Source organism: Lipomyces doorenjongii, assembly GCF_038497915.1.
Source record: "Lipomyces doorenjongii strain NRRL Y-27504 unplaced genomic scaffold V1508scaffold_32, whole genome shotgun sequence".
In the NCBI taxonomy this organism is placed as follows: domain Eukaryota; kingdom Fungi; phylum Ascomycota; class Lipomycetes; order Lipomycetales; family Lipomycetaceae; genus Lipomyces; species Lipomyces doorenjongii.
In genome coordinates, this window is record NW_027118099.1 from 25,481 (window position 1) to 43,741 (window position 18,261).

Consider the following 18,261-nt stretch of genomic DNA (forward strand, 5'->3'; position numbering starts at 1 on the left):
TAGCATTACAGTTATGTCCAGTGTTATCGGGATTTTCCGTTCTTGGGTGGATATACCATACCATTACGTCCGGGCCCCGGCCACTTAACAAGATCACTGAGTAGACGACCAATGACGGAACGACACCGAAAAAAAAGCCATTGCAGATTCAGGTACTGTGCCAAGGTTGGGCCAGCAGAGGGGCTCCAGCCGGAATGAAGCCGAAGTAGGCGCACCAAGCGCCATCCCGCACCAATTTGGTGGCCATCTTGCGCTGGACTTTCCTCTCCCTTGGCTCTCTCTCCACTTTGACCATCGGAGTTTATGCGGGATTTCGCGTCGAGTCTTACGGATACATCACCCTTTCATATCCACATCGGTGCTCTCTGTCAGGCTGTGCCAACTGGCTCCCGCAATCGCCATTGGATTTGAGCAGATATTTGTTCACCTTCAGCTATTCACTGTCGAAATGACCGGACACTCGCCCACCCAAGTCGTACGCGTCGACCGAGGACGTGAAGTCAAGGACATCGTCTACGCCAACTCGTTCAAGAAAATCACCTCGTTTTGCGCTTATCATGACAAATTTCTGGAGCTAATCGGGCCCGAGGCGCAACTAACGCTCATTGAAGAGCGCGACTACGAGTTTGCTCATGAAGCCGGGGTCTACGTAAACTCCACGGACTCAATCTATTTTACGGCGAATTTCCAGACCTGCGATCCCATCGATCTCTATGCCATTGACTGCAAGAAACTTCAAATTGACAAACTGGACTATCCTGAGGTCGTGCAGGCCAATGGTGCATGCCAGTACAGAGGGGGTGTTCTATATTGCTCCCAGGGCGATAGGTCCACGCCATCCGCACTCGTCCTCGTCGATCCTGTAACAAAGAAGTCCGAGACTTTAATCAACAACTTTCACGGCCGCGAATTTTCTTCTGTGAACGACGTCGTTATACACCACGAAACAGGCGATATATGGTTCACGGACCCCACATATGGCTACGAGCAGGCTTTTCGGCCGTATCCTGTGCTGCCACCACAAGTCTACCGATTCAGTCCAAAGACCTCAGAATGTTGGGCTGTTGCAGACGGATTCATCATGTGCAATGGTCTCTGCTTCAGCCCCGATTACAAGCTAATGTATATCACGGACACCGGGGCCATCATGGCCCACGCTGGACCGGGCGATGGTCGCCAGTTTTCATTCAATCCACGAGGTCCATCTACAATATATGTCTACGATGTCGTTGATAAGCGTGTGCTGGCGAATCGCCGGGTCTTCGCTTTCTGCGATACCGGCGTCCCGGATGGTATTAAATGTGATGCGGAGGGCAACGTATACTCTGGCTGCGGCGACGGCATTCATGTGTGGGACAAGAACGGCACATTAATTGGCAAGATAATTGTTGGAGGTACCGCTGCGAATTTCTGCTTTGCGAAGGGCGGAATGTGGATTTTGGCCGAGAAGCGCTTGTATTTTGCGCGGCTGAAGATAAAGGGTGCGTTAGTTGACATCGAGTGCGAGTCGACGTCTGGCGTGGTTGTTTGATGAGTCGTGTAATTATTTTTTTGGTTTGTTTAGTAATATGTTCGAATCTTTTGCACACGATCAAGCTGATCCACCAGCATATATTGGAAATCCCGAGCATGGTGGTAATCTCAGTTCGTGTGTGTTTTGACTAGAAAATAAGCTTGTCATGCTCTTAGCATCCTGTTGGAATGGCCATATCCTTCTTTGCAAAGCTCTCATTGCCTCGGGCACTAACTAAACGAATTGAAATGCAATGTGTAAATACATTGTATATTTATGTTAACCCTAGCAATGCTAATTCTAGAGATGTACATTTCGAACGCAGTTGTCCTCCACCAATAACTAAAGATTTCTAGCATCCTGTCACTATGATGAGTGCGACTACATTGATTACTATAGTCCTTCACGTAATCGAGATATGGCATGCATTCAAAATTTAGCCAAGGTTACCGTGTAAATTCGTATTAACCAACCCCCCACGTGTCTCAGTGCGGGGATCAGCGGTCGGCGGGTTCTCCGGCCCCCGCTGCCCAGCGAAATTGGGCCATTGAAAACTGCCAAAAGCAGCCCGTCTCCCCGGATTGCCCGATTCGTACGCCGGTTCGGAAGGAAGGTGCGAGCGTTCCGTTCGGGCCAGCCGCCCTGTCGTGGGATCGAGGCGAGTTTCGAACGGTGACGCGGAAGAGCACATATATTACTGCAATTTCAACCCGGGTACACCACTTCCCTCTATTACGCTCAGTATCACAATGGTCAGCACACTCCCTGAAATTGGATTCTGCGGACTGGGCGCGATGGGAGGTGGCATGGCCCGCCATCTCGTCAAGTCCGGATTCTGTGTCAAGGGCTACGATCTATACTCTCCGCTCATCGACATGCTTGTGGCGGCCGGCGGTAAGGCAGCTGCTTCTCCCGCTGATGCTGCCACAAATGTCGACTTTCTGATCCTCATGGTCGTCAACAACGTCCAGGCCGACGCAGTTCTGTTTGATCCCAAGGGTGGCGCGGTTCCCGCCTTGCGAGAAAACGCGGTTATCATCCTATGCTCCACCACTCCTCCCAAGTACCTCTTCGAGCTGCGCGCTCACCTGGACGCCGTGCGCCCAGATGTCAGGCTTCTCGATTGCCCTGTCTCCGGTGGCTCCATCCGCGCCGCAAACGGCGAGCTCTCCATCTTCTCTGCCGGTGCCGACGAGGATTTCAAGTGCTCCCAGGCTGTGCTGGAAGCTCTGGCAAGTCCACTTTATCGCATCCCCGGCGGCATCAGCATGGGTTCCGTCGCGAAGATGTGCCACCAACACCAGGCGGCCACCAACATTATCATGGCCTCTGAGGCGATGGGACTTGCTGCAGTCGCTGGCCTCAATACCATGGCTGTTTATGAACAGATTTGCAAAAGCAAAGGTCGGAGCTGGATGTTTGAGAATCGCGGACCACACATGCTTGCCAATGACTGGCTAACCGTTCATTCTGCCGTTAGTATTATCCTTAAGGACAACACTATTGTAACCAATCACGCCAAGGAAGTTGGATTCCCCCTCGTGCTCGAAAACACCGCTGAGCAGCTGTACATCACCGGCACTCACGCCGGTTTCACCAAGGAAGATGATGCTGGTCTCGTGCGTCTGTACCTTCCGAGCGACAAGAAGGATCTCGTTGGACAGCTTACCAAGTCGGTCACAACTGGAGCCGGCGACGCCGATATCGCAGTGGAGACCATCATCGACTTGTTCGCTGGCGTCCACCTCGCGTCTGCACGCGAGTGTATGAGCTTTGCTAAACATGTCGGTATGGACCTCATCCTGCTTGAGGACATCATCAACAAAGGTGCCGGCGCGAGCGCCATGTTCGAGATCGCAGTTCCTCAAATGATCAGCTCCGGTACCCTCTCACTCAAATCTGTCAAGGAAGCCGTCGAGGTCCGTGACAAGCTGGTATGTATGCTCATCCATATTTTTACGTCAATCTGATCGGCAGTAGGAGCTTGCTATCCGAAAGGCCGAGAAGCTGCATCAGCCCGTGCCAATGGCTGCCGTGGCGCTGCAGCAGATATATTATGACATGGCCGCGTAATCCTTACGTAGTCTATATCAATTACCATGGGATGTATTAGTTAGACCGATTTGTTTCGCATGGGTCGGCGGCTTTTACGACACTACTCATGAAATTTTAATGTCAGCTGGCTTTCGAGGATTGAGCGGTTGTATTACCAGCGTGGCTGCCGTGTATATAGATGCTTCGGTAATAACATTGCGGACGTATTTATGTCAGAGATTCAACAATATCGTATAATGCATTGTTTCAACATTGATTCGTTTACTAACGTACTACGGTAACGTAGGCGTGCTTAGTTAGAAGGACGTGCGGCTGATGAAGCAGACCCCGCCCCACTGAGACGCTGCCTACGCGTTCCCCCCGATTAATTAGCGTGATCCCGGATTCCCGACTAACAACCGCACAATAGAGCACTCCGACTGCTTCCCAACAATTTGAAAATACTGAGCAAGTTGATCAAAATGTCGGAGGGAAAGTTACCACTAAAAGTCAAGACATTTGAACGTCTTGGTACGCTAACTGACGGTACGCCCCCTGCAGCTTATTTCAGAGGCTCGATATCTCGCCGGACTATGCTGACAATTGTTCTAGAAAACGGGCACAACTACACCCGAGATATCGGCTGTTCGTCCGTCATCGGGGGCGTGCCGTTCTGGAAGTTCGGCGACACGTTCCCGCTTAACCGCAATGGCCAGATGATCGGGCTGTTGACTTCGACCTGTGCTGTGGGAAACGTGCGGAATCCTGTCAAATGTCGATACTGGAATTGTGATCGGGATGGACGACCACCGCAGTTTATTCCGTTCACGGATGAGGAATCCAAGTTTAATCGCGAGCACCAGCATGGTGGGAAGAAGCGCTTCTACCTTTGGTCGTTCTCTAAGATCGCTGAGACGTCGCCTGGAGAGTATGCAGCAACTCTTATTGGTGATAGAAAATATTGACAGGAACTTAGGGGCTATGTATTGTTTCACAAGGGACGCACTGAGACGCAGCAAATGAAAGATAATGTCGGCTACGGTATCCAGATCGCCAAGGTCGAGCTCTCACCGGACAGGAGCAAGCTAATTGCCACTCGCCTTATCAACGAGCCGTTCTTCAGAGTATGTGATTTCTCTTGTATTCGACGCGCAATTGCTGATTGGATAGGGTGGCGTTCTCTGGGGATCGTTCGACACTGTGGTCGATCACGACTACGTCTACTTGTATGGCAGCCAGGATGGCCACATTTACTGCGCCCGAGTGCCGAAAAACCACATGAGTGACAAGTCCGCATACGAATTCTGGAATAAAGACAGATGGACCAAGGACGAGAGCCTAAAGTCAGAGTTATTTTGGAAACTCCAGTCCGGCTCTGTGTTTTGGTCGCAATACTATAAGTGCTTCGTCATGGTCGGCTGCACGATGTGGGCCGATAATAAGATCATCATGCGCTCCGCTCCACGTCCTGAAGGGCCGTGGACAAACGACACGCTACTCTATCAGCTCTACAAGCCGAAGAGCGGGATAAATTATTGCGTAAATGCGCATCCCTGGGCGTTCCCAGAGTCCAACGGCGGTCAATTACTTGTCTCGTGGACGGACCAGCATACCGGAGTCGTTGAACTGGCAAAAGTGACCTGGGAAGGATATGAAGGTAAGTGGCTCGGTCACACTTCGTCTACTTCTGTTACTGGGGCTGTCATGTCGCCATTGCCGCCGCCAATGCCGTCCAACAAGCCTATTGATCTGTCTCAGTATCCATCAAATTTGAATCAACAATATCAGTATAATCACCAATATCAGTCACCTCAGCCGTATCAGTACTCGCAGTATCCAGGACAATATCCTCAGCAATATCAGCATTATCCGAGCCAGTATCAGCCTTCTGCACCTCCGCAGCAGTTCTACGGCTGGTCATCTCCACCGCCACAAGGATCTGGGGTGCCTTCGCCTGCACCTCCAGGCTACTTTCCACAACCTGACAACCACAACAACGGCTACGGCGGCGGCTACTATAACGATCAACAAGGTCATCCACAAGTTCCATATTGGAGCAAACCTCGTTAAATTTGTAACCGATGCTAAATTTTTGTCCTCTTTGGACAGGTTCGATGACCCTGACAGAATATGAACGAGATCTGGCCAATCAGCCTCCATCGCAACCGGCGGACAAGTTCAGTGCTGGTAGAACCGTGAAGCGCGCTGTTGCGAAACTATTTCGTCGGTAGGTATTTGGCTTTATACGTTCCAGGTCTATGATCCTACTATGATTTCTCTTATGATATTTATTGTGACTACCTACTGGTGGATTGCAACATATTTTACTCGTTGACTGCTATGTAATAATGAATTGATTGAACCCTTACCATTACGGAGCGCTAAGAACCTTCTCGCGAGCCTGGGACGGAGTTGACTAGAACAGCATGACTTCATTCTTCCCCATTCAGCAACGTTCAGGGTCAAACCCTAGCTCTAAGAGGTCGATGTCCGGCCAAACTCCAGACAGATAACCTTCACCGAAGCTCTCCACGATTTAGGTGAAAGCAAATAAGCTTGCACACGACGACAATGCCGCACGATGCCTGGTTTCAACACCGGCCGGGCGATCCTCGACACTTTTCCTGCGACTTGTTGATACACAGCCGTCTTAGTTGCACATCGACTCCGCTCCATATACGTCGCGAACCGATAGAACTGTGAATCACTATGACAAAAATATCGTGGAGAGTTGCGGCATTCCATACTTACAACTTGAAACCGTATCCCTGAAATAACTTATGAGACTTGCAAGCTTGCGAGGATGCTATGCCACTCCATGTGAACTATCGTACTCTCCGTTTAATCATTTTGCTTGCAAAACACCACAACGTCGCCTCGGCGTCTTGGGTCTTCATGGACATGGCTGTTGAAAAATCGCTTGCACTGAATCTCGTTAGTTTGTATCTCATACTCATAACTAAAGAAACTTGCCTCAACATATGCATCACCAACATACGAATTCAACAACTCTTCCAGTGCTCCAAATACGACCAGGTGAGACGGCCAGTCATACCGAAACCGAGCAACCTCCGTCTGATTGCCCGTCACCGCCGGAAAATGCATACGTAAAAATAATTCCGGATCATCGTAAAACTGATCTGCCTCGTCTCTGTATGTTGCGAGCTCGGAATGGGATAATCCTCGCGGTGGCTCGCAGGTTAGAAACCACGCCGTTATGTCTGGACGATGTATGTGGCTCATCCAAGGCGTCGAGTGGCATGGCATTAGGAAGCCGACGGACTCTATGGATGGTGTTGTCCGGATGTAGGATGTCACGTCCACCACGCCACGTTGGTGGGTAGTGCTGGCATATAATGCAAGTGGTACGTTCAGGAGCGCGAGAAGTGCAAGGAATGTCCATTTTAGTTTCGGTCGAGATAAAATGCGGAGACGGCAGAGTGAGATGGCCGCGAAAATGTGGAATATTGGGAGGAGAGGGAAGATGAAACGAACTTCTTTGTGACTGATGAGAGAGTACACGAAGACCACGAAAATGCACGCTTGGGCGAGCGTGGATGATCGGGAGATGTAGATCCCGTGAAAGAAAAATGGGACATACACGGTGAGGAGTTGTGGGAGAGCTTCGACTACATAGTAGACTTGCCGATTCACACCGTAAAACGAAGAAAGAGATTCGACAATATTGAATTTCAGAAAGTTGTACAGCGGGAATGTGAGACGTTGGTAGTACCATATGTCAACTAGAGCATTGAGCGACAATATTATGGTCCTAAGACATATTAGCTTAGTTAAGAGTGATCGATTCTATAGACATACCCAATAGCGCCTGCTAGGGTCACTATTTTGAATGATCTCTGTCTGACAGTCAATGCCACACCGAGATATGACCAGATCAAGATATTGGTTGGTCTCAGCACACAAGCAATTGCAGCTAGAACGAGTGCAATAGAGTAGTTTCTATGAACACATCAGCTGCATTGAAATTGGCCCCGCAGAGTATTCGTACAGCATATTGACTTGCCCGGCTGTCTTGTCCAATGGCCAGAAGTTTAGCGCACAAATCAACAACGTCATCTCCATGGAATTAGAAAATGTGCGAATAGACACAAAGTAGTTAAACGCGGATGTGACAGTACACATCAACGTCAGTTGTGATATCTCATCACCGTAGTATTTCTGCGCAAATTTGTATACAGAGTAATCGGCAGTAGCAGCAAACAAGGCTTGCAGGACTTTTGGTCCATAAATCTTATTCTCATCAGTATTTGTCTTCAAACAATTTCACCAAGCAACGTACCACGCCAGCGTCACCGAGCCTCAGCAAGTCCGAAACCCAATACACAATAGCAAACACCATCGGGTGGACTATACTCCGTAATCCCTCTTTCCATTCCCATGTTAAATATCCGTATCCATATACTAACTCGTGGGCTGGCTCCAATGCCTGCCAGAATTCATCCGGTTGGAAATACGTCTTCGTCGTCAGCGCTATCTGGAGCCTATACTGCAACAGCAGTGGAAACAGCGGCACATTGAATCGCATTCTAATGGCCACTGACAAAATAGGAGACAGAATTCATCTTGGCATGTAGAGCACAATACGATAAGTGTAGGGTTAGGTCTCCACCGGCTATAAAATGCTACGTTGCAGCGGTCCTCCTCCGAATTTTTTCTCTTTTTTCTTCGATCAAAAATGCAAGAGAGAATTTGCCACGGCGGTACTTAGTCGATTTATAAGGAGTTCCGTTGCCACTTGCCGAAGCCTTGCTTCGCTTTTGGATCTCTCGAGATCGAGAAGAAAAGATGCTTTAGTTTTTTCCGATGCCTGGATAGGAAGTTTGTCTCCGTTGTGTCCCATTAAGTTGGGGCGATGGGGATTGAATGTCGATGAAAGGGTACATTATTTATGTTTATTAAGTTGTTATGAGTAGAAAGCAATACATTTCTTTGACTATTTGCATACAAGGTTGTGCGTTTTTCGACAGTCGTAGTCTTTAATCATGTGCCTCAACTTAAAACGAATCTCGGTTTGTAGAGCCGACGTTACAGTAACACCACAATGATCACTGACATAGATAATTTCAAGTTACTACTGTTTGCATTTAATTGCGGGCAGGTTCCGCACGCATCTACTGAGATTCGGAACGCAATATTATCAACAATAGTGCTTGAGCAGCCGACATCACAGCCGCAAACTTCACAATCGCCAATTGATCTCCCCGACCTCATATTCCTCTCCCTTCAAGAGCTAGCGCCAATTTACGATTGCTTGCTATGGCGCAATGAAGACGATTTCCTAACACCATTTATCGACGCTGTCACCCATCTTACGGGCAGCATTAATGACGGAGTATTTGAGCATGTTGCTACGTGCAGCGCTGGACTCGCTTTCGCAGTGCTTTTTCGTCGTGTCTCATCGTCGTTAAGTATGAGTAATTTACGAACGTCAGTCGTAACGTTAGGTTATTTCGAGACTGGTTTAAAAGGAGCGGCAAGTATTCGAGTCAACGTATCCTCGGGCACGTTGATGACAGAGATCACATTCGTTGCAGCTCACCTCACTGCAAATGAAGGGTATAGAGAGATCCGCGATCATAACTTCCAAGACCTCGCTCGCAAATTCGCATTCTTTACCGACAACAATGTTAACTTCTCGAAGGAAGATGGTAGGGATCGTGACTTTTTGTATAAGGACGGATCACAGGTGTTTATCGTGGGGGACCTGAATTACCGCGTCGCGTTACCACCACGGACGCCACTACTCTCACAAGGCACAGCTAGAGCAGAACCTGGACCAGCATCTGCTACAGCGGATCAGAGGGAACTGACTGGGAATTATTCGCGAGCTCCGAAATGGGTCGCGCCACAGCATTCGTTCGTGGAAGATTGGCTGGACTACGACGAGCTGACGATCTCGAGGAAACACGCCGGCACAGCTTTTTTTGGATTCGACGAAGCGGATGTGACATTCCCACCGACTTATAAGTTTGATTCCAACCGGGAATACGCGCTTGGACGTGTTCCGTCGTGGTGTGACAGAGTCTTGTATTTCGATATGTTTGAGGGCGGAAGCGGGGTCGAGGTCGAAAAATACGCCTCATTGCCAGAGCTTGATGGATCGGATCATATCCCTGTATACGCCATTACTAGAGTACCGTTTAAAAAGCCAGGTCTTCTGTCCGAGCAGCTGGTGGCGAACTTGCTCAAGAACAATATCGCCGCATCCACGGCTGCGCGTGCCCAACAGATCACTTCCCGAGGAGTGTCGCTGGATCGACAGGTCGCACCAACTGCGATTCGTGCACGCCAGATTAAGCTACAGAATCGACATATCGCTGCTCGATCAGGTCGGATCAAGAACATGGAGAAGTTGATTGGTGGGCTGGTGTATCTAGTCCTCTCGCCAGCTGGCAATGAAATTCTGTTGGCTGCTGTTCTCGGATTAGTCATTGCCTATGTCTTGCTACGTACTTATCCACCCGGAATTATCTAGTATCGTACAGCCCTGGAATATGAAGGAACACCTACTATAACTGCAAGTTATATGCTAATGTTGAATAAGGGATTGATGATATCGGGAATGGGTATTTTCGTCTGGACATGTAGTGTATGTTGCCAGAGTGTAATCTATCTGTAATTGCGTTGTTTAGTAATTGATGTGCACAATGGCAGTGATTTAATGATTTATGTACGCAATGCCGAGCGTCTAGCTGGACGTTAAGTCGATGGCTATATTGCTGATAACAAACGTACTGAAGTCCGCTGCTACTCCCGAGATGATGCGAGTGGGCTGGTTCCATCCAATATGCAGTAGGAATTCAATTCGACATAGTTCGTCATCATTGCTAGACCTTCATCAGCTTCAGGAAGAAAAGCACGTCGTACTACCTGTAACTGTCAATCAAGACCGATGGGATTGGATGGTTGGCTAATCCCTCTTCGATTATCTCCTTGTTGGTGCTATCTCTGTGACTAGTGCAGCCATTCAGCCGACGCGCAGCCAATACGAGACAAGATAGTGCTGCGTACAATTGGTAGATGACATGTAATAGGCAGCCTCAGTTCGAGAATCTTTCTCGGATCAAAGCCAAGAACTTGAGCGGTCGTATATAGATGATGACCAAAAAATTTTGAGACCGCGTGAGCACCCATGAGTCACAGCGTGTACAAGATCAATAATGAGCTGTAACACTGTCAAAAATCCTGTGAGAACCGCGCCTATTGGAGCAGGGATAGTTGATGAAACATCTTGCGTAATACAAATCTTGTGGTAACAGATAAGTAATCGATTGGGAGGAAGCTCTTCCAATTCACAGATAGCATAGTACTTCAACTCTTAAGTCGCATCATAATCATTGTTACAGTCATTGTTTATTTGGGATGGGAATCGGATTTGGTACTACAAATTTGGAGGATGTGGATATTGTAGGTTCAAGTTTCTGCATCTCTTTAACATCATAAGGTTTAAAGCTCGCTGTCAGGCGTCTCATCGACAAACTTCTTAGAGTGGTAGGTTACGTGACTTTATCCTGACGAGAACTTCTGGCCCGAGACCACATCACCTTTTCAAATTTTCTAGCTTTCCGTGGGCCACTGTTCCTGCAAGTCATCCACTCGTGCCTCTCTGATAACGATCACGTTCGCCGCAATTGGACCACTTATTGGGTCTCGATATCTCTCCATTACCGCTCATACTTTAGACGTAATAAATTTGGCTCTATTTGGGCTATCGGGGAGAGGCAGCCTATCGGATCCATGACTGGGCTACTCGCAGGTCCGGCGCGAGTCGCCGCGCGGAGATTATCGGGCCGGGTAAGTAAAGCGTGCCTACCACCAGTTGCGCCCTGCTTCTCCCCGCGGGAACAGACTACTAGTAGGACACTTCCAAACACGCGGTGTGTCTCCTCATTGTCATCTGGCCGGGGTCAATCTTCTACTACTTCTCCTTCGCAATCACGGTCCTTATTTTCACCGTCGTCCTTGATTTTACCCACATTTCGCAGTTTATTAGGAAATCCAGGAAAGCAATTACATTATCTTTGCCAACAGCATCAGAATTTATTACGAGACGGTATGCTGGACATCGCTACTTCAGGCGGATTTGAGTAAGTCAGCTTGATCTTGACAAATCATATTGATATATTATTACCTAATTTGTCGCGTCTTCTATGTGACTGACAGTTCATCGGAAAGGATTTTGATTGTAGGACTAAGGCTAACTTACTACTTAAATGTAGAGGCACTGGTGCCCGTGAGATCTTGCCCCAAAACGTCAAGCCTCTTCACTACGATTTGACACTTGAGCCAGATTTTGAGAAGTTCACTTTTGAGGGAACAGTTAGCATTCTGTAAGTCTAGTTACTACTGATGTTCTGAGGATGACGCTGATAAGAATAGTCTTGATGTCTTTGAGACATCTAAGGAAGTCACAGTTAATTCTCTCGAGATCGACGTGCACTCTGCATCGATTGACATTGCCGGTACCAAGTACGAGGCTGCCTCAACGGAGTTCAATGAGGCCGTGCAAACCGTCAAGTTCACGTTCGACAAGGAGTTCGTTGCTGGCACTCAGGTTGTTCTAGCGGTCACGTTCACTGGTCTCCTGAATGATAAGATGGCTGGTTTCTATCGATCGTCGTACACGGCTGAGGATGGATCAACTAAGTATCTCGCGACCACTCAGATGGAGCCTACTGATTGCCGTCGTGCGTTCCCATGTTTTGATGAGCCCGCGTTAAAAGCTACCTATGATATCACTCTCATTGCCGATAAGGAGCTGACATGTCTTTCCAACATGAATGCCACTGGGGAGAAGATCCTGGAATCTGGCAAGAAAGCTGTTTCTTTCGCACGAACACCTTTGGTTTCCACTTACTTGATCGCGTTCATTGTTGGCGACCTTCGATATGTCGAAACCACTTGGTTCCGTATTCCAGTCCGCGTTTACGCTACTCCCGGTCTCGAGACGCAAGGTCACTTCTCTTGCGAGCTTGCGGCAAAGACTATTAAATTTTTTGAGGAGACGTTTGATATGCCGTATCCGCTCCCTAAGATGGACATGGTTGCCATTCCAGATTTCTCTGCCGGTGCTATGGAGAACTGGGGTTTGATCACGTACCGTGTTGTCGATCTCCTTTTCGACGAGGAGACTTCCGGTGCCGCCACTAAGCAGCGCGTTGCTGAAGTTGTCCAACACGAGCTCGCGCATCAGTGGTTCGGTAACCTTGTCACTATGGATTGGTGGGAAGGTCTATGGCTCAACGAAGGTTTCGCAACTTGGATGTCGTGGTTCTCTTGCAATGAGTTCTACCCTGACTGGAAGGTCTGGGAATCTTATGTCACCGACAACCTGCAAGCTGCATTGAGACTGGATGGCTTGCGATCCTCGCATCCTATCGAAGTTCCCGTTAAGCGTGCGGATGAAATCAATCAGATTTTCGATGCCATTTCATATTCTAAAGGTTCCTGCGTCTTGCGAATGGTTTCCAAATTCATGGGTGAGGATGTTTTTATTGACGGAATTCGAAAGTATCTCAAGCGCCACAAGTACGGTAACACTCAGACTGGCGATTTGTGGGCGGCGCTGTCGGAAGTTTCTGGCAAGGACGTTTCGTCGCTTATGAACGCATGGACCAAGAAGGTCGGCTACCCTGTCATTACTGTGACTGAGAACTCGGATGGAAAATCCATCACTGTTCAACAGAACCGATTCCTGACCTCCGGTGACGTCAAGCCTGAGGAGGATGATACTCTATATCCCGTCTCTCTTGGTCTCCGAACTAAGAGTGGTGTCGACGAGGAGCTTATGTTGACCACTCGCGAGACGACAATTGCACTTGACTCCACTGAGTTCTTTAAGTTAAATGCTGACCATTCTGGCATTTACCGTACCGCTTACTCACCCGAACGTCTTGCCAAGCTGGGTGCCAATGCTCAGGATGGCCTTCTTTCTGTCGAAGACCGTGCCGGTCTTGTTGCTGATACCGGTGCTCTTGCGGCTTCGGGATTCTCTTCCACGGTCGGTCTCATCTCGCTGGTTGCTGGATGGAAGAATGAAACCGAGTTTGTCGTTTGGGACGAGATCACTTCGCGCATCGGTGCTATTCGTAGCGCGTGGCTCTTTGAGGATCAGGAAGTCCAGGACGCCTTGAAGAAGTTCCAGAGCAAGCTCACTGCCCCTATGGCATCATCGCTCGGCTGGACGTTTGGCAAGGACGTTGGTCACGTCGAGCAACAGTTCAAGGCACTCATGTTTGGGTCCGCCGGTCTTGCTGGCGATGAGGGTGTTGTTGCCGCGGCCAAGGTATTATTCGCTCGATTTGCCGCTGGAGATAAGAAAGCCATTCACCCCAACTTGAAGGCTTCTGTTTTCGCTATTGCCTTGCAGCATGGTGGTGAGGCTGAGTGGGATGTCATCCACCAGACGTACTTGAACCCCATCAACACCGATGAGAAGAACACAGCTCTGCGCAACATAGGCCGGTCTAAGGACCCAAAGCTGATCCAGAAGACTCTTGATTTAATTCTCGGCGGGACTGTCCGTCCCCAGGATATCTACCTTCCTATGGGTGGTCTCCGTTCGACCAAAGAGGGTACCATTGCGTTGTGGGAGTGGGTTAAGCTTCATTGGGATGAGCTCGAGAAACTCTTGCCTCCTGGGCTTTCTATGCTCAGCAGCGTCGTTTCGTTGTCTACCAGTGGGTTCGTTTCAGAGGCTGATGTTCAGGATATCGAGGAATTCTTCTCCAAGAAGAACACCAAGGGCTATGACAAGGGTCTCGCACAGTCGCTTGAAAGCGTGCGATCTAAGATTCAGTGGGTTGAACGCGATAGAGAGGGTGTTAAGGGCTGGCTCAAGGCCAATGCCTACTTGTCGTGACTCTATAGTCGCTTGTGATCTGCAACTATAACATTAAACAGTAGACGCATCAATTCGCTTATTTAGGGCGGCGAGTTGGGTTTAGGCATTGCTGTACGTCAGCAATACTAGCTAATTACATCTCCATTTGATATATTTGCGTAAATAATATAAATGCGTCTGGGCCAGGAATAATGTGTGCGTTATGACTCAATGGCATTAGCATTGTCCGAAAATCACATGTTGAGTCTGTTCATGACAACTTGTCGTAAGTATTAATTTTTGGCGTGCAACGAGAATTAGGACAAATCGGCCCGGTACAAATGAGACCATTTTCGTAATGAGCGACTGCTACAGCTTATATGCCATAGGTGTAAACGCTAATAATGTGCATTTGGTCTGCGAGGCAGAACTTCTTGAGCGTAGCAATAGAAATCACGAAACCCAGCAAACTGGTTATCAAATTATAGATAATTACTACGTTTGTCGAGTTATCTAAAACGCGGATAGACTCTCTCAGCCAGAATGACCGTAAGGTAGTCCAGCTGTTCCGCAACCTTGGACTTCCCGCTTTGCAAGACTCTTCGCAATCCTTCGCGACAAAACGTATGATCACTTAATCAGCCCCATCGCTATTATACTGGGCTGCGTATGTACTGGAGTCAATTATCTAGTTCTACGGTCTCGTGGACAACGTCAGCGGCGAGTGGATAGGCCAGCTTGCGTTTCCATGGTCCTTAAGGACGCCGTGGTGAGTCTGGGCAATCTCGACGACGCGAATGAAATTGCGGTACTGAGAATGGTGAACAGAACCTAACCCTAGAATTTGAAATTTCCTGTCTGACAATTGTGGTCCGACACTCCCGTAGTATTGGTTTTGGTACCAACTGGACATTTATCACTCCAAAATAACTTCCATGGTTCCAATGTAACGAAAACTGGGATTCGTGTAAATAAAAAATTGAATGGTTGGGACACGGAACAATTGGGAGAGAGGGAGTAGAAAACACTTGTATATATGGCTTATTGAGAGCAGATTGTTATATTTACACAATCCTTACCCTGAAAATTGTCAAACGACCGAAGTATAGGTCGCCCGATGTCGCATAGCGTACGATCCCCGAGCATGTCGCGCGGACTCACTCGATCAGGGCTGATTGTTACCCAGTGAACCGCCCACAAAGTATCGTAAAGCGAAAGAGCAGAAATGACTGCATATTTAATCAACAGGTAATTGGCAAACCGCAAGTCCCTAACAGCGCACAGTCTTATAGCTAATTTTTAAGTCCCGCACAAAAATCATAGGCAAGGCTGCCGTGCCATCAACATCATGCTCGCTGCAATTTTGGCGTCCGAAACTTTCTCCATATCCGAAAAGGCCCAAGATAAAGCTACACACAGCCAAGTATCTCTAGTAAAGCAGGGGGTGTAGATTTAGTAATGGGGTGTAGCTTTATCTTGGGACATCGAAAAATTAAAGACGGCTTCATTCCAAATGCGTCATCCTCATTTGATATGGAGTGGCGTAATCAGCCGGTAGTATGCTTTCTTATTGAACTTGGAGCGCATGGACCGTCGCAACGTCTCCAATAATTATTAAGTAGACTATCCTATAGGATTTGGATGCAAATGCAATTGGACGAAACCGTGATAACTTTTTGGGTCGTCTCAGCTGGGTTGGCGATTTAACCCAGTTTGCACTGTCCCTCGACACCAACCCTAATGCGAGTCCTCCGCGTTCCAAACGCGTGTCACGCTGCAGAAACGTTCCCTCTGTAAGCTATTTTGCATATAACAGTACATATATTCTCGCCAATTTTATACTACTGTACAAAGATTTATGAAATTGCTGAGCTGTGTGACGTTGTAGTTCAAATTGTTGGGTGGCGGCCCCCGCAGATGCTGTCGGCGCGTGAACTACGCGTCGACGCGACGCGTTCGACAGGAGATTAGCGCGTCGAGTCGGCTCAATTTCCATTTAGCCCTTGCGCTCGATCTCTCATACGGCGCGAGCGCCCACGAGTCTCAGCCTACCAATTATTTATATTCTATGCGGAACGCATTTATTTTGAGTTGTTACTTATATTTCTTTACTGTTATTTTCCGTGTCCAATTTTCTTAACAGGTCAGACATAATTCACGAAGGCGTTCTAATAGAAGGGTACGTGGACATGAAGTTTTCAAAGCGTTTATCATGCATGCGTCTTCGTGTGGTGTGTAATGCAGCGATTCAGATAAGTTGCTTTGGTTCACGCTAACATGAAGCAATATTCAGAAAGAAAGACCAAAATTACTATATTCTTATTGAGTTATTATATATTGTTGCTGTCTCAGCGCAAGAGGAGTCACAGATGGCCAAGTCAGCGCGCCAGACCAGTCTTGTATCCAAGCGTGTTAGTATAAAGAAAATAGCTATACAGGAGAATCAACAGCTGTGTCGAGTTCAGAAAGAAAATAACGCTGCCGATGGGTTACAAACACGACGTGACATTCGTTCGTTCGCCTTCCGCCCGAGGAAGAAGGATGTGAATGCCCTGGACAAAGTTGCCAAGAAGCCAGTGCTGGTGGAGAATGGTGCTGGGAGTGGTAAAGCGGGAATAGAGGTAACTGGGCTGCAGTCTGAGTTGACAAAGTTGAAGACACTCTTTGTCGCTATTGACAAGGCGTTATGGGTTTTCTACGGCGGTGATGTAATCGGTGCAACAATCACGTTCTCGCAGGTGAAGCGACAAGTCGAGAGCGTTAGTCGGCGGTATATGTTCTCAGTAATGGTTCTAAGAACGACAAGACTAACGACTGTAGGCAATGCAATCTCGAGGACTTGCAAAAGATATTGTATTTGTATCCTGACGCGTACCAGCTCACTAGGAAATTGACGGTCTTGGATTACGTTATTGAATACGTTCCGAGCGAAGGGATCAAGACATTTCAAGACCAGGATTTTCTTCCTCGTCGAGAGAGGTTGTTCGACACACTGTGTGCCGATTTCGAAACAGCGCATGCCCAACAAAGAGTTCCGCTCCACCCGCTTCCAGCTTCACAGATATTCGGGAATGCAACGCGGGCCTTAATCGCCCAACGCACTGAATCACTCAGAAAGAGTGCGAGCGACGTCAAGTTTCTGCTCCGTGGTGAGAATGTGAAGAAACCGCTATTTACAACTGCTTCAGTCGCAACACGAGAGCAGCAACTCCTTGAACGCATTCGAGCTAAACAAGCAGCGCGTGACGAAGCGCAGAAGTCCGCTGTATCGCCTGCCGTTGCGCGAAAGTGTGCCGCGTTAGGACGAATTCCGGCAATTGTAGACGTGCTGCTACAAGTGCAAGCTAGTAGTAGCGGTGATAATGGCACTCATATGTTGCTGAGAAAGACGGTGGAGCTAGTCCGTGATAGCATCCGAGTGAGTAGAGTCCCTCCCAGCGCAGATGAGGTAGCAGAAGCTGTGGAAGTGCTTGGCAAGATCGTTCCCCAATGGTGTCATGTCGTTACAGTGGGAGCAGTTTCTACTGTGAAGTTAACCGGAAGACGAGCCTGTGGACTGTCAAGAGAAGATATTCTGGCCAAGGTGTCAGCACAGAGAGAGGAGCTTTTACAGTGACAATGTATTTATATCTATGTAACTATACTGTATTTTAGTGTACCATATTATTAGCATGCAGGTGGACCAAGAGTTGAACGTTCCCGTGAACGTCATTAGAATCATAAGACATGTATTTATTAGAACTTGAGTATGATGGTAATATTAAAATGTGATTAATACTGCGTTCTGTGCCAACTAAAATATAACTTGACTGTGAAAGAAAAATTCGCTTTTGCATCTGATCGCATACTGTGAAGATAATGACCATCAGAG

At 48.1% G+C, this 18,261-nt stretch overlaps 7 protein-coding genes across 7 annotated transcripts; 6 read left to right on the plus strand and 1 right to left on the minus strand.

Moving 5' to 3' along the window:
* The first annotated feature begins 40 nt into the window (after positions 1–40).
* Positions 41–1,903, plus strand: V1508DRAFT_419268 (uncharacterized protein). Its single transcript, XM_066940575.1, has one exon. The coding sequence runs from the start codon at positions 449–451 to the stop codon at positions 1,529–1,531; it is 1,083 nt and encodes a 360-aa protein (XP_066795164.1). The 5' UTR covers positions 41–448; the 3' UTR covers positions 1,532–1,903.
* Positions 1,904–2,011: 108 nt separating this feature from the next.
* On the plus strand, positions 2,012–3,800 carry V1508DRAFT_419271 (NAD binding domain of 6-phosphogluconate dehydrogenase-domain-containing protein). The gene has a single exon (XM_066940576.1). The coding sequence runs from the start codon at positions 2,263–2,265 to the stop codon at positions 3,481–3,483; it is 1,221 nt and encodes a 406-aa protein (XP_066795165.1). The 5' UTR covers positions 2,012–2,262; the 3' UTR covers positions 3,484–3,800.
* A 134-nt stretch (positions 3,801–3,934) lies between these two features.
* Positions 3,935–5,915, plus strand: V1508DRAFT_419272 (uncharacterized protein). The gene is made up of 4 exons (XM_066940577.1): positions 3,935–4,093; positions 4,160–4,475; positions 4,524–4,671; positions 4,718–5,915. The coding sequence occupies exons 1-4, from the start codon at positions 4,030–4,032 to the stop codon at positions 5,615–5,617; spliced, it is 1,428 nt and encodes a 475-aa protein (XP_066795166.1). The 5' UTR covers positions 3,935–4,029; the 3' UTR covers positions 5,618–5,915.
* Positions 5,916–6,388: 473 nt separating this feature from the next.
* Positions 6,389–8,093, minus strand: V1508DRAFT_404848 (Alg9-like mannosyltransferase family-domain-containing protein; the record flags this gene model as incomplete). Its single annotated transcript, XM_066938659.1, has 5 exons — positions 6,389–6,472; positions 6,521–7,319; positions 7,367–7,507; positions 7,557–7,798; positions 7,848–8,093. 5 exons carry the CDS (start codon positions 8,091–8,093, stop codon positions 6,389–6,391), a joined length of 1,512 nt encoding a protein of 503 aa, XP_066795167.1.
* Positions 8,094–8,558: 465 nt separating this feature from the next.
* V1508DRAFT_419280 (Endonuclease/exonuclease/phosphatase) lies at positions 8,559–10,277 on the plus strand. The gene has a single exon (XM_066940578.1). The coding sequence runs from the start codon at positions 8,610–8,612 to the stop codon at positions 10,041–10,043; it is 1,434 nt and encodes a 477-aa protein (XP_066795168.1). The 5' UTR covers positions 8,559–8,609; the 3' UTR covers positions 10,044–10,277.
* Positions 10,278–11,067: 790 nt separating this feature from the next.
* Positions 11,068–14,868, plus strand: V1508DRAFT_419282 (peptidase family M1-domain-containing protein). Its single transcript, XM_066940579.1, has 3 exons — positions 11,068–11,655; positions 11,788–11,898; positions 11,948–14,868. Exons 1-3 carry the CDS (start codon positions 11,306–11,308, stop codon positions 14,427–14,429), a joined length of 2,943 nt encoding a protein of 980 aa, XP_066795169.1. The 5' UTR covers positions 11,068–11,305; the 3' UTR covers positions 14,430–14,868.
* Positions 14,869–16,516: 1,648 nt separating this feature from the next.
* On the plus strand, positions 16,517–18,023 carry V1508DRAFT_162887 (uncharacterized protein). Its single transcript, XM_066936075.1, has 3 exons — positions 16,517–16,569; positions 16,684–17,160; positions 17,211–18,023. The coding sequence occupies exons 2-3, from the start codon at positions 16,760–16,762 to the stop codon at positions 18,004–18,006; spliced, it is 1,197 nt and encodes a 398-aa protein (XP_066795170.1). The 5' UTR covers positions 16,517–16,569; positions 16,684–16,759; the 3' UTR covers positions 18,007–18,023.
* Positions 18,024–18,261: the final 238 nt, after the last annotated feature.

Bases quoted from the DNA above. Each gene is read 5' to 3' on its own strand.
- V1508DRAFT_419268 (XM_066940575.1), top strand. From the start codon at position 449: ATGACCGGACACTCGCCCACCCAAGTCGTACGCGTCGACCGAGGACGT.
- V1508DRAFT_419271 (XM_066940576.1), top strand. From the start codon at position 2,263: ATGGTCAGCACACTCCCTGAAATTGGATTCTGCGGACTGGGCGCGATG.
- V1508DRAFT_419272 (XM_066940577.1), top strand. From the start codon at position 4,030: ATGTCGGAGGGAAAGTTACCACTAAAAGTCAAGACATTTGAACGTCTT. The intron at 4,094-4,159 runs GTACGCCCCCTG...CAATTGTTCTAG, and splicing joins TCTTGGTACGCTAACTGACG to AAAACGGGCACAACTACACC. The intron at 4,672-4,717 runs GTATGTGATTTC...CTGATTGGATAG, and splicing joins TCAACGAGCCGTTCTTCAGA to GGTGGCGTTCTCTGGGGATC.
- V1508DRAFT_419280 (XM_066940578.1), top strand. From the start codon at position 8,610: ATGATCACTGACATAGATAATTTCAAGTTACTACTGTTTGCATTTAAT.
- V1508DRAFT_419282 (XM_066940579.1), top strand. From the start codon at position 11,306: ATGACTGGGCTACTCGCAGGTCCGGCGCGAGTCGCCGCGCGGAGATTA. The intron at 11,656-11,787 runs GTAAGTCAGCTT...ACTTAAATGTAG, and splicing joins GCTACTTCAGGCGGATTTGA to AGGCACTGGTGCCCGTGAGA. The intron at 11,899-11,947 runs GTAAGTCTAGTT...TGATAAGAATAG, and splicing joins GAGGGAACAGTTAGCATTCT to TCTTGATGTCTTTGAGACAT.
- V1508DRAFT_162887 (XM_066936075.1), top strand. From the start codon at position 16,760: ATGGCCAAGTCAGCGCGCCAGACCAGTCTTGTATCCAAGCGTGTTAGT. The intron at 17,161-17,210 runs GTATATGTTCTC...TAACGACTGTAG, and splicing joins GTCGAGAGCGTTAGTCGGCG to GCAATGCAATCTCGAGGACT.